This window comes from Babylonia areolata, chromosome 22, assembly GCF_041734735.1.
Source record: "Babylonia areolata isolate BAREFJ2019XMU chromosome 22, ASM4173473v1, whole genome shotgun sequence".
Taxonomy (NCBI): Eukaryota; Metazoa; Mollusca; class Gastropoda; order Neogastropoda; family Buccinidae; genus Babylonia; species Babylonia areolata.
Genome location: NC_134897.1, coordinates 7134755 through 7153203, shown reverse-complemented (window position 1 = coordinate 7153203; position 18449 = coordinate 7134755). Strand labels below are relative to the sequence as shown.

The 18449-nt window shown below is 42.3% G+C and overlaps 2 protein-coding genes across 2 annotated transcripts in view; both read right to left on the bottom strand.

Moving 5' to 3' along the window:
* Window positions 1-3055, bottom strand: part of LOC143296873 (uncharacterized) — a 95212-nt gene extending 92157 nt beyond the window's left edge. Inside the window, exon 1 of the mRNA XM_076608847.1 lies at window positions 2431-3055. Within this exon, the coding sequence (XP_076464962.1) occupies window positions 2431-2444 (14 nt within the window). The 5' untranslated portion in view covers window positions 2445-3055. The remainder of the gene's footprint in view (window positions 1-2430) is intronic.
* A 9069-nt stretch (window positions 3056-12124) lies between these two features.
* Window positions 12125-16809, bottom strand: LOC143297273 (uncharacterized). Its single transcript, XM_076609526.1, has 4 exons — window positions 16660-16809; window positions 14926-15019; window positions 13528-14074; window positions 12125-12709 (listed from the first exon to the last, which is right to left on the bottom strand). The coding sequence occupies exons 1-4, from the start codon at window positions 16675-16677 to the stop codon at window positions 12487-12489; spliced, it is 882 nt and encodes a 293-aa protein (XP_076465641.1). The 5' UTR covers window positions 16678-16809; the 3' UTR covers window positions 12125-12486.
* Between the last annotated feature and the right edge of the window lie 1640 nt (window positions 16810-18449).

The following is an 18449-nucleotide window of genomic DNA, read 5'->3' as shown; positions in this document are numbered from 1 at the left end:
ATAGGCCTACGTGCGCGCGCGCGCGCAAACAGAGAGAGAGAGAGTCAGACAGACAGACAAAGAGAGAGAAAGAAGGGGTAGGGGAAAAATACATGTCGGATTGACAGAAAAATAGACTGAAAGGCAATGCATAATACCCATATATCCATATATGTTTGGATATATATATATATATATGTGTGTGTGTGTGTCCGTGCGTGCGTGTGTGCATGCATGCGTGTGTGCGTGCGTGAATGTGTGCGTATGTGTGCGTGTGTGTGCGTGTGTACTTTCCAAAGACACATTTAGAAATGATGGAGGGAGTTGGAGGGTGTGTGGGTTGAAGTGGAACCCTTCAAATACAGCAACCGGGGCGATCTAGGTTGTCTGTGGGGGTGAGAGCCAATTGCTCAGCCTGAGATCACTGCAGTTTCGGGCCCCGTGGATGCGTCAGATATAATCGACAATGGCAATTAATTCACCACTTAGGTAGGCTAAGTGATGTGGAGACAGGAGTTACAACCAAGTGGTGTTTTCAACTGATTTCGGCGAGGAAAAAATCACAATGATTTTTCTTCAGTTCACACACACACACACACACACACACACACACACACACACATTCATATATATATGTATATACATTCATACATACATACAAAAGCATATATATATGTCATTTCTAGAAATACACTGTATATACATTTTTTTTATGTATGTACATATATGTAATACAGAGAGACAGAGAGAGAGAGAGAAAAAAAACCTTGTTCAGCTTTGTTCTGAAAAGCAATAGTTGCATCTTCATTTCAAACTGAACTCCGTGATGATGAGTTTCCACGCGAGCTGAACCAGAAATAGCAGCGGTTTGTAAATCTCGCGGGAAGGTGTGGAAAAACTAACACAGGAATCCTGAAACATTTGTCCTCGGAAAACAAATGCGGCAACCCGCGTGCGCGCATGCGTGCGTGTGTGTGTGTGTGTGTGTGTGTGTGTGTGTGTGTGTGTGTACGTACGCATACACACACAAATACACACACTCGAGCGCTTGCATGCACGCACACAAGCACACACACACACACACACACACACCGTGGCAAACACACACACACGCACACACACACACATACCGTGGTACACACACGCAAACAGCACAGCACACACACACACACACACACACACACACACACACACACACAAAGTGAAGTACGGGGCAGAGCGTGGTTCACATGCACACATGCATGCTCCCACACATGCCAGTGTTTACTTACGCCCCAGCGAACCCCCCTCACTTATAAACCTGGCATTCATGTGCACGTGAATGTGAAACATTCTCTACGGCTACAGTTCAGCTGCATGCTTAAAAAAAAAACAAATGATAAAATTATAGATGACTGAATGAATAAATAATACAATGACAGAATAAGGTAACAATAATGGCAATACCCACATTTTTCCCCCTGTGTTTTTTTCCATTCAATTTCGTTCCTTACACGGAAAAATCGTAAATTTGTTTGAATAACATTATAATATATACTCTATATTTCTTCCCCTTTCAAGAGACGTAAGGAAGGCCAGTCGAACAGTAGAGGGGAAGAAATGTAGAGTATATATTACAATGTTGTTAACCAATTTACAAATTTTTTCCCATTTTACAAACGGAAAAGTACAGGGGAAATAAATTGTGGATATTGCCATAATGATACTACTACTACTAATAATAATAATAATAATAATAATATTTCATAAGTTTAATACTTATTTCAGAAGAGAAGGAATGACGATGACGTTTCAGTTTAACAGGACTAGGGCGGGGACGAAAGAAAATCTTTCCCACAAGCACTGCGCACCACAAAATACTCTCACAGGAAAATATTCTACGAGCATCATTCTCGTCACTAACACGCGCACGCATACACACGCACCTGCAAACACATATACATACGTGTGTGTATATCATATATATTATAAGAACGCACGCACGCACTGAGAGAGGTCACAGAGAGAGAGAGAGGGGGGGGGTGACAGAGGGAGAGAGAGGGAGAGAATGATGGTCAAGTGGAAACAGCACTGACTCTTAACAGGTCTGCGGTTCGAATCCTGACAGGTGGGTGATGGTTTGAGTTTTCAAGTCTTCCTTCTGGCCTCCGATATCAACAGATTTGCTATGCTCTCTCTCTCTCTCTCTCTCTCTCTCTCTCTCTCTCTCTCGTACATACAAATAGAACACCCCGTGAGCTGAAGAAACAAACATACCTTGCATATACCACGCGCACACACACACACACATAAACACACACGCGCGCACATGCATCCACATACACACGCGCGCGCACACTGACACACACTCACACACATACATACACACACACACGAACGGGTTAATAACGTGACAAACTTTCCTTCACCGATTAATTACATCCATTTAATTATCTTGATTTGAAAACTTACTTGAGCAGCAGCATTTTTACAGCTCCAACAACACAATCTCTGCACCCTCAATTTTTTTTTTTTTTACTCCAATCTTGTAATAATACTCCGATCTATCCAATGTCTTCTGGCACTTCTATCAATACATCCACCCACCTCAACGTCTCTTCTGATCATCTTCCACACACCACACCATTCCGAACAATTTTCAAATCCTTACAAGTCCTTCAAAAAATACCACAGCAGATATTCGCCAGCACATACGCTACACCATGACTGCGTGACGCTGAGAAGTTCGTAAGAAAAAGAAATAAACGAAGGAGAAAAAAAAAAACGAGCAATCGTGAAAATGTCACCACGAACTCACAAACGCTGCACAATAAATAAAGACCGGGACCCCAAACAGTCCGTCACCGTCGCAGTCGCAGTCGCCGACTCCCGACACCCACAGGCACTGAACCGGCCCCCTTTTCCCCCGCAGTGAGTGAAAAGCGTTTTCGAATTTGGCTCTCTGGGGTCTGTCTAAGTCGTGTGAGCGGCAGGGAGAGAGAGTGGGTGATTGGAGTGGCAGAAAGCCGCGAGAAGATCCCACAGCAGGGCCCCCCTAGTGCCTCAGCGCTCTCTGTTCCCTGCTGCCGGTGAACAGGTCGGGCGGGCGGACTGGCACTTCGGGGTGTTTTTGCCTGCCACTGCGACTACTTTGTTTTGGTGGGGTTTGGGGGGTGAGGGGGGGGGGAGAGGGGGGGGAGAGGGAAGGGTGTGATGATTCGGGTGCTGTTTGTCTGTCCGTTTGTTTGTATCTGTTTCTTTTCCGGTCTGTGTATCTCGGAAAATATGTTCCCCCCTCTCTCTTTCTGTCACACACAAACATACACATACACACAAATATGTAATTCGGTGGGGTGGGGAAGGGGTGGATTTTCGTCTAAAATCGCAATTGTCGATAGACGGTAAACAGAAGAGCGAACGAACGAAGTATGCAATTCGATATTTTGCTCTCTCTCTCTCTCTCTCTGTCTCTGTCTCTCTCTCTCAAACATGTAATCTTGACATTCTGATATGTTGCTAAATCCTACACATCAACATCCTCCCATGTTATGAATAGCAACCTATCGCCGAGTTTCCAAAAACATGGTTCTGTTCTTTCACCCCCTCTCCGACCTCACACAGCTGTGCAACTTATTCTTAACAGTGTGTTACAACACAGTGTAACAAGGAGATTGACAAACCATGTAATACTTTTTCCCTTTCACACAAAGTGTGTCTTCTCTCTGTGGTCTTCCTGAAAGATCGAAGCGATACGTCACAAGCTTACGTCAGTGCCAGAGATGTTATACAAGTATGGAAGTCCCGTACTGTTTGTGGTTCAGAAAAAGCAAAAATTCTTCTCTCCCTCACTTTTTTTTTGGGGGGGGGGGGGGGCGGGGCGGTTCAGTTCGTTTTTTGTTGTTGTTGTTTTGTTTCGCCTGAAGTGTGTATTTTTGTTTGTGTTGCAAACATTAGAGGGAAAGTAAATTTTGCACTATTCTTCTTTTTTAATATATAACTGAAAACACTCCCGTGAAAAGCCAACAACTAGTGCCCCAGAGGAAGGTACCAGAAATCTTTTGTGTATATTATGACAGAGACCCCAGTATCTCCCTTTTCAAAACCGCCTTCAAAGAGAAGACTGGGAAAAGAAAGAAACGGTCCCGTTCCTTCCAACCTGAGCAGTTGACACGTAATTTGCATGCAGTCGCACACGTGGAGAAGAAACTCATGGTAATCGATTGCGGAGCAAGTGGGAAAAGTTTGAAAAAAATGTCTCTACCTCCACACGCTACATGAATATCCAGTTTGCCTTGAAAGTCGTGTGACAAGGTGGTATTCAATGCTTCCCTTCGTAATATATTCTGGCGTTAGCCAGCTCTAAGGGATATAGACACCTGCAGCGTTAGTCAACTGGGCAAGTCTTGAAGAGATAGCTGGGAAACGACAAACTGCAGGTGGACAAATTTCAGTTTTTAATTTCAACTCTCATTTATTTACCCAGTCAATGGTTACCGTACGTTTCACATTGATTAAGACAACTCAAACTACTTTCAAGCGAAAAAGTAATATAGATTCACGCAGTGCGAAGTAAAACAAAAGGTGCTGTCATCAACTTATTCATAATTTAAAAGAACAATAATCAACCCTTCGGCTGACGAAGACTTCATCAGTTTAAAAACTGAATAAAGAGGTAGGATAGAACTGAAGGGGTAGAGAGGAGAAGAGGAGGAAGGAATGGGCAAGTTTCATATGGTGTCAACAATACATTCCAGAAACGTCAAACTCTGTTTGGAATAGTTTTCATGATCATGCAGCTCAGTCGTGCACAGACTGACTCAGGACACATAGCCAGTCCAATTCAGTTCCGAAGGAAACGCGCTGGTTTGGGGGTGGGAGGTAGGGGCTTGGGGGGGGGGGGGAGTTGTAGGCCTCTCAGAGACACAGAGTTGGTGAAACGTAACCACTGTATGGGACCCAGCAAATACAGACAATGGAGAAGACGTTGACTGTCAATCTACCAATATGTCCTTTATCACTACCCCTTGGAAACAACTCATGCAGAATGTTTAATATCCATAGCAACTATCTGCCAGAGTCATAACATTGACCGTCGTTTGCAGAAGCTGGTAAGCTTTTTATCGTCATTATTATCAGCATTATTCTCTTCAGCCGAATTACAACATAAGTCGGAAACAATCCCATTTTGATAAAGCATAACTTTAAAAAAAAATACTGTTTTTGTTCAAAGCATCCCCTCCCCTCTACCCACCACTAACCTCTCTCTCTCTCCAGTGAAAAGTCTTATTTCCCATGTATTGCCGTCTGTCAGATGACATAAGACGGAAACCATTTTGTTTATATCTGCTCACTTTACAGTGAAACTCTGGTCAAATACTCGATTCAAAATAATCAGTCATATATTGAATATTAAGGTATGAACCAATGGTCCTTGTTCATAAACTTGCTATGAATATCTTTTTATGTTAAACATAAAAGCACATTGCAATAGAGTAACTGTAAATCAGACACCTATATGACGGTATGATTGTGTAATCAATCTGGTTTCATTTTGGCTTCTTTTTTTTTTTACGTACACCTTGATTTTGTACCTTGACCTGTTTCTAAGGGCCGGTGGTCTTGACAAATAAATACTGTTCTCGTTCTTGTCCTCTGTGTGTGTGTGTGTGTGTGTGTGTGTGTGTGTGTGTGTGTGTGTGTGTGTGAGCCTCGCTGGAATGTTGCAACTGTTGATTTTCTTTCTTTACGAAGGCACTCGCAAAACTTTGGCAGGCTTCGCAGGGATTTATTCGAGAGGATCATTCCTGCACTTCTGATAAGGAAACGTACGCGGCTGACTCGGGCACGAGGGGCAAGCATTCACACAAGTGATCGTTTCGGTGTGTACAGTCGTTCTATGTCTTCACCCTCTCCCCAAGCATTTATGTGCACCTCAAAAGTGCTTCAGACACATTCTTGCCATTCAGTTCTGGGTAGGTGGCCGTACGGTTCAGCGCCTTGTTTGTGTAAAACTTCTACGGATCAACATACGTTGTAGCTGCATATGCAAAAAATAAAATAAGATGATATCATATAATAATCATAATACGTTTGCGTTTTTGGAAATACTACTTTCAGATATGAGTGTGTTTCTTATGCTGATGCATTTATTATTTGCTATTTTGTTGGCGTGTAATGCATTTGAAAAAAGTGTATATCAGTGAATCTCTCTCTCTCTCTCTCTCTCTCTCTCTCTCTCTCACTGTATGTGTGGTTTTGTTTGCTTGTTTTGTTGTTGTTGTTGTTGTTTTTGTGTGTGTGTCAGATTGTGTGTGATTGTGTGTGTGTGTGTGTGTGTGCGTGTGCGTGCGTGTGTGTGTGTGTGTGCGTGTGCGTGCGTGTGTGTGTGTGTGTGTGTGTGTGTGTTTGTGTGTGTGTGAAGCTCTCTCCTGTTCAGCAGTATACGAAAAGAAAACGAACAGAATGAAATACCTCTGTAAAAACAAATACAAGCAGCACCAGCCCGCCCACACAACTCTACTTCCTACCACAAATACACACGCGCGCGCGCGTCGACACACACACACACACACACACACACAACCGCGCACACGCTCATATATTTTTCACTCACTCAGTCCTAAATGAGTCTAAAGGTAAAGTTACGTAATCAAATCCCATCAATATGCATTCCGTGTTCACGCCCAGTGTCAGTATACCTCAAGAGAATCACGCTATGTGAAATAATAAAGAAAGAAAAAAGAATAAATGAATAACACCAATAAAATCAAATAAAAATATATATATACATAATTATATTGGTGATATTCTCTACGTCTAAGTAAATGAGTTCGGACCCACACGTTCAGTGCACAAATTCATCAGCATACTGTCATGAATTTCAGACAGTCTATTATTCATCTGCCAATCTTTTTTTCTGTTGTTTTTTTTGTGTGTGTTTTTTGTTGTTGTTTTTGTTGGGTTTTTTTCAATTTCTTTTCTTATCTGTTGAAATATCTTTTAATGAAAGAGAAAGAGTCGATGAGCTGCTAGTTATGGACCAAAAAAAACACATGCAGTGATAGACAAAAAGAAAAGAGAGTGAGACAGACAGACAGAGAAAGAGAGAGGAGGGCGAGAGAGAAATGTGTTAGACGGAGAAAAGGAATGAGAGACAAAGAGGGGGAGCAAATGACAGAGAGACGGAGGTGTGAATGAAATGAGAAACAGCAGGAAATAAAATACAATTTTAAAAAAAATAAACAAAGAGACGGCATGGAAGAAAGAGCGAAAGAACAAAAAAAAAAAAAAAAAAAGGAGAGAAGTGCGGAGGAAAATGTAAAGAAAAAACGAAGAAAGCAAACTCACACACACACACACACACACACACACACACACACACACACACACTAAAAAGAAAAGAATACGCGGGAGAACTGGTAGCAATCGGGATCGAATAGTATCAGCGGCCGGTCTTAAGGCCTGACTAAGCGCGTTGGATTGCGCTGCTGGTCAGGCATCTACTTAGCAGATGTGGTGTAGCGTATGTGGACTTGTCCGAATGCAATGATGCCTCCTTGAGTAACTGAACTGAACGGAACGGAATACCATCGTCCCAGTCTCTGTGGCCAGGCAGAGTCTCCGCTGGCTGGTGGGGTTACCGCGACCTGACACTGGCAGCTCCCTCTTGACTGCTGGCAATGGGACTGAGGAAGAACAAAACAGTAATGTAGTTGTAACTGGTTATGGTAGACAAACGAAGAGGATCGACGAGGTGTAATACCATAAAGAGGATACAAAAGACATCGGACATTGAGTCTGAATGAAGAAGGGGGGAAAAAAGAGAAAAAAAAGAAAGAACCCAGAGAACCCAGAATTTCTTCCAACCGTCAAACTCTTATTATATCCTGTCATCTCTTATGGGGCGTGAGGGTTGTAATTATAACAGAAACAGAAAAATACAACGCAAAGTTTAAAATACACCCAATTTCTAACAATAGTTTACACTGCGAAAATACACATCGATTCACACGTTTTCAAAATAGGTATGGAGGTAATTAAGAAAGAGAGAGGGAACAGACGCATACATGCTGGCACACACACTGACACATAGAAAATAACCTGCTATCTCAAAAAACAACAAACCTTGTGCCTATGAACGTGTATGTGCGTGCGCGTGCGTGCGACTACGTGGGCGCGCGTGTATGCGTGCGTGTGGGTGTATGTCTCTACATACATGTGTGTGTGTGTGCGCGCGCGCGCGCATCCATGCGTGCTTATGTGTGCGTTTATGATTTCTTATCCAATGCTCATCAATGCTCATTTCTTTGGATTTGCATGGCTTGGAGTTTATGTTATCAAAGTCATGTAATAGGCCGTGTAGTTTTCTAGGCTATAGTATAATTATTTGACAAGTGGTTTTCAATACTCTCTCTCAGCTTCAAGCAACACAGTTACCAGCAGCTTTGGATAAGCCTCAGAAACGAGAATTCTTCCAACCCAGACACAAAGGGAATTCGCTTTAAGTTATGAACCTTTGTATCAGCAATAGTGAGAGGGCTTGCTGAACGAAAAGTTTCTCTCTTTGCCTCATATAATAATAATAATAATGATAATAATAATAATAACTGAAATATATAAAATGTTGTGGGGAGGGGGAGAGTCTGCGTAACCTATCTGGAGCCTACACTAAGGGATGCCCGGTTTGTTTGTTTGTTTGTTTCTATGTGTGTAGTGCGTGCGTGCGTGCGTGCGTGCGTGTGTGTGTGTGTGTGTGTGTGTGTGTGTGTGTGTTCAAAGCAATATGTGTCTATAAGTTTATCCATTCATAGTCAAACTCGAAACAGCGAATGACAGTTATCCTCCAGATTGTCGTCAAACAACTGATAATACAAATGCGAGTACTGCACAAAACCGTCAACACACCTACTACTTTAATAACTGAGTACAAGTACAGCAGCGGAATTACAAAATGTGTCAATGTGGTGCAGGCGGTGGCATCCAAACATGAAGCTATAGTTCTGTAACCACAACAGAACTTACTAATCAGCAGTCTTACATCACGTTCATTCTTTTTTTCTTTTCTTTTTTTCTTTTCACTATGTGCTATAATGTTAGAAGTTTGCATACCCTGATCGAGTTACTCTTCCACTGTGACTGGAACAGTGAAGTTCCTCCGTCTTTTGAATATATATAATTCAAATTCATAGTGAGCTAGATTTTTATAAGTAAAAAAAAGTAAACGAATCATATTAAATGAAATTACTTTGCTCAAGTACCTGGTCACTCAACCAGTCTTACGTACTGCAGCGACACTTTCTTTTGTGTGTGTGCAGCCGAGACTGCAAGTCAAAACGTATTGATTCGACTTTTTCTTCTCTGTGTGTGTGTGTGTTGGATTGCCTGCTTTCTTGTCAGCAGATATTTTGAAATTTATTTTTAAGGAATCATTCAGTTGTTATAGTCAGTTCTGTAATGGTCTATGAAATAATTTTCTGATCCAAACTGTGGGCCACAAACAATTTTCAGTTTTAGACTCTAACGTTGAATCTCACAAATGTATATTTTTGTGGCAGATATGAATCACCCTTTTGGATAACAATGTGTCTTTTAGTGCAAATTGAAAACTCATAGTTGTGTACATTGGTGTCAGCATACATGAAACATTTTAATGTAAAAATTAAAATAAAATAAAAAATAAAAAGAATATTATTTTAAAAAAATATATATAAAAAAATTCTAAGGGTTGTCACTCAAAGTTCGTGTCACAATTAATCGTAAATCAATGATTTTTAAAATTATATATATATATATATATTATGAAAAGAGCAGAAGAATATAACGGTGCGTAAAATATACTTAACTCTAAAAATGAAGAACAGAATTCGTTGATGCAAATGGCACATTAACTAGGTGACTGAGTACCTGCACTGATTGATCCAAAGTACAAATCTAACATGTCTGCCAGCAAAGAAAATGTGGCAGGCATCAAGAGAGTGGTCATCCCCAGAGTAAACCTCGGCCCACTTCTGATTAGTCCAGTCACACTTCAGCCACCTACCTAACTCCACTTAGGGTCTGCCCAGTCGCTCTTGTTTCGGTTGCTTGTGACCACATGAACAGCTGAAGCTCGAACCGAGCAAAGAGAAGCAGACGACAACTGACTGCGCTGTGTAAGAGGCTCAGAGTAACAGCCCTTGACATGCCACAAAACGTCAAAGTGGGTGAGGCGTTTTGATTGCAGAAATTTTTGGCATGAATCATGCAGATTTGTGTGTGTGTGTGTGTGTGTGTGTGTGTGTGTGTGTGCGTGTGAGTGCGTGCGCGTGCGTGTGTGTGCTAGGACAAGCGTGCGCACGTGTGTGTGTGCTGTGTGTGTATGTCAGTGTGTGTGCCGCGAGCATGCGATGCAAAATACTGCTTACACATTAATTGGATCGATATTGTGGTGTGTGTATGTGTGTGTATGTATGTGTTTGTGTGCGCGCGCGCAGTGTGTGTGTGGAACACCAGTTAATGTAAAGTGACCAGACAAACTCTGTATCGCTGGTGTTTGCATCAATAGTGGTATTACATCACGTACTTTTTGGTGGTGGTGGTGGTGGGGTTTTTTTGGGGGGGGTGGGGGAGGGTAGAGGGGGTGTTGTTTTTTTTGTTTTGTTTTTTTTTTGTTGTCGTTTTTCGTCACAGAGTGTTTCATTGTAGATCCTTCTCCGTCATACCTGTTGCACTGAGGCCTATTGCTACGTATCCTCAGTCACTGATATATTCAATGGTGTGCACATGTTTGCCGCAGCGTGTTGTTTTGTGCTCTGTAGCGTTGCACTGGATAAGATTCGATGTACCGTTGTAGTGTAATGCACTGTGCTGTGCTGCGATTTGTTGTGCTATGCCGTACCGCACAGTACAGTCCATTGTACTGCATGTTATTGTGTAGTGTTGTACTTGGTGCTGTATTTTATTTAAAACCAGCTGCCCCCTAGTTCTCCTTCCTCCATCTCCTCCCAACCTGGAAAGAAGATGTAAAAGTCTTCACAGCATCTACTGCACAACCATACACTCTGTGGACAGCCGGTGGCCCAAGACAAGCGGCAGATTGTGGGTTCCGTCGAAACGTAACACATATCAGTGTTTTGCATGCTTGTGAATGACATGTTAAAGCGCTTTGATTGTCTCTGCACAAGAACCTCTATTATAACTATTTTTGTTATAATCAGCAGTTTGTAATATAACAATAATAATAATGATAAGTAACGATAATGATAATAATAATTATCATTATCATATCATCGGGAAATTTTCGTTGTCCTCTTCCACAATAGCTTAATCCTTTCTAAATTCTACCACACGACTGCCATCAACTTGCTGTTGGTTCCTATAGTGCAGCATGCTGTCATTTTAGCTGTAAGTAAGATGATTAGATTTGCAAATGTTGCCTAGTTATACTTTTGGAGTTAAAAGACATTTGTGTTTTCTAAAACTTTTATGTGACATTGTTGTGTATTTGGAAATGTTTGTTCTGGGCACAAAAAGATTATTTTGCAGTAATCCTCCATACTCCAATAGGAGTGAAAGGATAATTAAAACTTGAAACTTGAAACTTGACTATACCTGTGTCTGTGTTTCCATCACCCTGATATTTTCATATATGGATTGTAGGATATCTAACGTGCGTATTTTGGTCTTCTGCAAACGCCAGTAGTCACACCAAGGCTTGGATTGTGATCTGGGTCCTAGTCTTTCGATCTAGTGTTCAAAATGCATTCAATGCACATTGAAAAGAAAGAAAGGCAGGACGAAAGGGAGAGAAAAGAAAGAAAGAAAGAAAGAAATGGGGAAGGAAGGAAGGAAAACACAAATTGGGATGGGTTGGGGAACTACGGAAGGAATGTTACCAGCAAAATTTCACACACACACACACACACACACACACACACACACAAACACACACACACATACACTTCGGTATTAGTCTGCATGGAAGTAGGGCCTATAGAATTAGGATAGTGCTGCCTAAAACGACGTGATCTTAACCAGGACAGCAGCCCGAATTTCACAGGGACAGTAGGTTCTATAACACAATGCGTTATAATGCAATGCAATACAAACCCTACATTGTATGATGTGCTGCAGTGCAGTGTAATGCAACCAAACGCAATACTACAAAACACACACACAAAAAAACAATACCGTTTTTATTTGCCTTTTTGAAATATCGTGCCTCATGGCATACATACAGTCGACATGGTTTCCACGTAGTTTAAAGCCAACCAAACATATTAAGGACAGTGAAGCAATTAATTGAAGGAATCCACACATTTTTATTTCCATTACTTCCATTTTTTCTTTCTACTCTGACTCGAAGTACGTTAAGTCACACATTTAGCAAACGTGGATACGTGAACTGCGGCTACCGGGTCTACATAAATAACTACATAGATTCAAAACGACAACACATGTCTGTCCCCATTGATGACGTATTCTTCACCCATTATGACGTAAACTTCAGCCGAGGCTTTTCCAAAGACCAGCTCGCTGCGGTTGTTGACATCATCTTGGCCGCAGTCTGGGCTGGTTACGTCGTCGCTCGGAGGACCATTCCGGGTGGATGACGTACTCTTTGTCAGTGAGTTTGGACCAGCTGCGGTAGAAGTGGCTGGCCGGGTGGAGGCTGAGCACCTGGTAGGGGTACCTGTGGGACTGGTGGGGCTTCGAACACCCGTCGTTCTGCTGACCCAGGGGCATCACGAAGCCTGGTCTGATGGGGACCACCCTGAAACAACCCAGGACAGGATATGAACGCATTCACTTTAGTTTCCCTTGGTCGGTTGCGAAGATGAGTTTGGGGTGGGGTGGGCAGGTGAAGGGCGTGGAGGAGGGGGGTGGGGGGTGGCATGTGTGTGTGTGTGTGTGTGTGTGTGTGTGTTGTTGTTGTTGTTGTTGTTGTCGTCGTCGTTGTCGTGCAGGTGTGTATGCGTGCTTACCAGTTATTTCATTTTTTATGGGCGACATCTTATCGCTCACGGGCGAGCCCTATAATGATAGAGTAAAGAGATTTGGTGGATGTGGCATCGAGAACTTGAGAAGAAAAGAAGTTTGTCTTCGCTGATGAGATCATATGTTTGACTTTATTTATTTGTTTTCGGAAAATTTGATTGTGGACTTTCAGTTGTGTTGATCGCCATCGCCGTTCCAATTGGCGACGTTTGCGTTTTGCAAGTCGAATGTCTTGTGTGTACCACGGGACGGAAGGTCTATCAGGGAGCATGCGGGTAGTGGGGGGTGCATGTTCATCCAGCAGTTGAGAGAGGACAGTGTTGTAATATGTAGAGACATTGGTGCGGGAAGAAATTTTGGAAAGGCGTTCAGCAGCTTGAGAAGAAAAAGAAGTGTTAATGTTGATGGATTTCAGGTTGCGACGAGTAACGGACTTTTTGGTTCTTTTTCTGGTAGGTTTGAGACAATGGGCAAAATACTTTGTCTCAACAACCGAATAAAGAACATGTTGGTATACTCTTTGTTTTTAAAGCAAAATATCATGCCTACAATTACAGGTGCAAACTTTTCTTTTCCGCGAAAGTTTCTACTCACTTGACAATTTCGTTCTGCCATGCCTGCAGGTCCCTGGGGAAGGAAGGCTGGACGGTGTAGGACCTCGTCAGATCCTCCATCAGCTGGGGCAGAGGACGGTCACACAACTGGGTCAGCGCTCGGAAACTGGGACTGCGCGTACCGAAACCCCGCCCTGCCATGACGCTCCAGTGTGCAAGTGGAGATTTGACGTCATTACGAGCATGATTTGTCGCCATTGCTTCTTTCTCAAGGTTCTTCGGCGACTGTTTCGGTGATGTCACTGTCGCTTTACGAGGAGGGCGGTGGGTGTCGATTTTTGTACTCTGCGAAGATGTGATGGCAGGAAAGGTGGGTTTCTCGCCATCTTTGTTCCAACGCCTTGCGCTGGCGCGATCGGTGTCAGCGCTCTGGGCAGGACTGGAGGAGATCTTCAGAGTGTGGTTGTCCCGCCGTCTGGTCTTGTCCACATGAAACGTGATCTTCCCATTGTTCGTGGAGTGCGTGTTCTGTCGCTGTGTTCTCTTCTCCGCACGTGAGTAAAACTGATATCTGAGCGCAGCAGTTTCTGTGTGGAAAATACATTTATCACTGATTAATTAGTTGGTGAGTCGTGAATAACAAGTGCATTGAGTAGCAGCTGCAACAATAACGACGACAGATCGTTATAATCATCATCGTCGTCATGGCAAGTATTTCTTTACAGCTCTAACTTCTGAGCGAACAGTTATCTCTGTTCAACACACCCTTGCGTCCGCCATTACACCATCGGCGCACACGCAGAACACACAGTCCAACATGCGAACGCGCACTGGCACTGCCCCACGTTCACACAAAACATGCGCGCGCCTACACATACACCAACTCAAGCGTGCATTGTGTAATCTTCTTTTAAATACCAGTGAAAAGAAAAAAATACAATCTTATATATTATATGTGTGTGTGTGTGTGTAGGCTAATTCAAATGGACTGTTGCAGTACAGCATTTCGGTATCAGAATAATCGCACAGGATAAACGCATGACACCAAGACGATAAACTTAACCAATAATATTGACAGCCATTGATGTTTTAAAGAAGAAACAACAATAATAGAACAACTTGACAACAGTAATGATTAACAGGGATGATGATGGTGGTGGCGGTGGTGATGATAGGAGGCGGGAAGATACTAACATTTTATTTAACACCATAGCCTAAGCTACTCGGTTACACCTTCTGAAGGACTGTGGAAAGAATTTTTTGTTAAAGTTTACATCAAATTAAGCAAGACAAACGACTGAGGAGAGAAAAAAAGATCAAGATTGATGGCATCTGGGAACATATAGCCTACATTTTCATCGTCACCATCACACACACACACACACACACACACACACACACACACATCGTCATCATCATCATCAGTAAGTATATATACCTTTCCGCTGTTTGTGGAGCTGTCGGAGAGCAGGGCGGAAGGATACAGCAGAACACAGTGGCGGAAGTTCAGGTAGATCTGACCAACTTCTCGCCTGAAATGAGTGCCAATGGATTCCTTCATCAAATCTCCGCCGTGCCCATGAATAAAGCACACAGTTTACAAGTATTTTTTGAGGAAGTAAAATTATAGAAGTAGCAGCAGTAGTAGCTGCTGCAGTGGTACTGAGCAAAACAGTGACAGCAAAAAGAAATTAACAAATAATGAGGCCAGGAGACGATATGATTAACAAATAGTAAAGAGTGGTAACTCTCTCCGTAACACAAGGTACACAACTTCAAGTCAGTGATGCTTACGCTACCGATTCAGCTAGCACACAGGTAAATAAAAGGTACATTGGAACAAACCCAGACACTCATCACTGACTTGAAATTGTGTACCTTGTGTAATGGAGAGAGTTACCACTCTTTACTCAGAGGAAGTGTCTGGGTTTGTTCCAATGTACCTTTTATTTACCTGTGTGCTAGCTGAATCGGTAGCGTGTGCCCCATAATTGTTTATTTTAAGACTAACTTTGATGCTTTAACTGCATTTTTAATGGCACAGATTTGTGTGGGAGATATGAAACTCCTTTTGGATAATTGGCGGTCTGTTAATACTTTTTTTTTTTTTTTTTTTTTTTTTTAGAAAATAGTCGGTGGACTCCTTGTAGCTACAGTCTGAAGCAACTGCCACGGAATTTGTTGTTCTGTTGTTGTTTTCTTTATCTCCCGCCATGCCCGTAGTAAACAAAGTGCAATATTCACAATTCGTAGTGGCAGTAGTAAGTAGCGGCATCAACAATGGCAGCAAGACAAGCTACTGCCATAATATTGAAAATAATGACGACAACAGTAGCAACTGCTCCATCAGATATAGTACCAACAACAGCGGAAAAAAAGGCTTCGTATGACTGGAAAATAAAGGCGGAAAAAACTGCTAAGATTGACACTAATACCAAAAGCGCAAACATTATGGTTGGAAGTGGTGTGGGGTACACTGAGAGTGGGGTGGGGATGTAGGGTTGGGGCTAAAAGTAACTTGAAGTAACTCGAGTTAAACACACACACACACACACACACACACACACACACACACACACGAATCTGTCTTTACCTATGGATAAAGTAATAAATTAAGAAAATATGCCACAGTTTTTTTGTTGGTTTTGTGTGTGTGTGTGTGGGAGAGAGAGAGAGAGAGAGAGAGAGAGAGAAAATAAAAACTGAGTTTTTGTTTCACCATCAGGAAAACCCATAGCGTGCTTTTAGACGAAGATAAATGAAGGAAAAAAATCTATGTCCTCTTTGATTTATAAGATAAAACATAAAAAGAAAGAAAGAAAGCTTTAATGTGAAAACTGAACAAATGCAGCTTTATGAACTACGGAATTTCTTTCCACAAATATTTAAACACTGACCAAAAAAAAAAAAAAAAAATCATTTCAATTCAACGTTCAAGAGAAATAAAACATTGACAGAAAAGGTCTTTAAAGTTTTCACAATAAAACATCCTAATGAAAATTTGAAAGTCTTCTTCCACAACAACACTTTGTGTGTGGGTGTGTGTGGGTGTTTGCGTGCTTAAATAAGTGAAATGTTTAATTTAGTTCAGTCAACAGTGTGCGATCGAGAGAGAGAGAGGGTGAGTTTTGTATGTATGAATTTATGTCTCCAAGCCAAAAGAATTCATTACCTCAATCATTGTTTCCATGGCGAACCACAAAGCCCTCAGTTAATTGGACGCAACTTGAAACATCTCCGCAGTGGCGCTTTATTGCCTCGGTTAATAGTAGTCATGTGTCTCAGACTGCGTCGTTCCTGTCGGTGGTCTGCAGAACAAACTATTTTTTTTTAAAAAGATAATAAAGAGGAAAAAAAACACATCGCCGGGTGTGGAACTACACGATCCGATTTTAATCTCTGGTCTTCCAGCTTGTAAGACGATATTCCTGTCCAGGAGCTCATAATGTTAAGTATGGTGTGTGTGTGTGTGGGGGGGGGGGGGGGGGGGGGGGGGGGAAGCACCGGCGAATCGTTTCTTTAGGACTACAACAGTTATTACAATTTATGTCTCCAGCCACGACCCCCCACCCCCCCCACCCCTCAGTGCTCGGTGTGTGCTTTTCTGAGTGGTTGCAAATGCGTGAGAAAAATTGTGAGACACGAACGCGAGCACAAACACGTACACAGACACGCGCGCATCACATGCATCACATCACTACATCAACAAACATCACATAAACACGCATGCACGAAACAACTGCAACGTGAAAGCTACTTCAAAACGATCATACATACCTGCTGCTGTTGTTTCAACTGTCATCACTACCACCACCATCAGGAACAATTGTTAACAAACTAATGAAACGAAACAATAAGCGATAAAACACCTTGCACAAACCCTTAGGACTTTTCCTCCTTGTTAAGAATGCCACCCCCATCCCAGATCCCCTTTAAGTGCCGTAGCTGGTCGTAAATGTATCAGTGCGTTCATACCAACAACAGGACGGGTGGACACGCATGAATTTCGCAAATAGCGTTCATACTAAGAACAAAACGGGTTGAAGTGGCAGTGTTCTCTCTTCTCTCACTGCCACACCCATTCGTCACTTCAGCTCATGGACTTCCAGCAAACGGATCGATCTGCCAGTCTTCACGGTACACTGCGCGGGGTCTATCAGGCAGACGAGCCCCAGAGCCGAGGGCAATGACTGTGACAACGTGTCTCATTGTCACCACGGATCATCATAGCGTCAATGTTCGTTGCACGCACTCCACCCAGGGGGTAGCCTGTTCCCCACGGGAAGAACCGGGTACGAAAACAATGGGCTTAAACACCCGTGTCCTTGTTTTCGTGGTGTTGGCTTCGCAGACACCTTTGTCCTCGTCTGCGCGTGCGGTACCGAACGCAAATCTTTCTTTTTTTTGTTTTTTGTTTTGTTTTGTTTTGTTTTGTTTTTGTTTTTTCTTCCTTTGTTGTTTTTAACAGAACTGCGAGGAAAAAGACAGGAAAGCGGAACACGTGTCAGTCTTCGACTATATCGGTCATAGACTACAGACCAGGTTCAATGCAACTTCGACCATCGGTCATTTAAATTATTAGAAAATTTCGTATCAAATAATTTGTAGGACTGTCAAAACAAAGCGTTTCTCATAGGCTTTATGACCACAAGAAACAAAAAAGGGTACTTTGTATGCCTGCATAAACGCATTTTTCTTGTATTCTTTTGGACAATTTCAGTTCAGGTTAAAAAATTAAACATAAAAAAAAAAAAACACTTTGCAAAGAAACTTGACACAGCAATCCAAAACTTAGATTTCGTAAAACCATTTAGCCTCGGAAGCTTTGGCCAGGAGCTAATATCACGCGAGCAAAATTTGACAGACATCCATTGCAGACAGTACTTTCTTTGGGTCTGTTCGTGTTATTTTGCAGCAGGGATAGCCTCCTTGCCAATAAAAACTTTATTTTCTCACCAACTG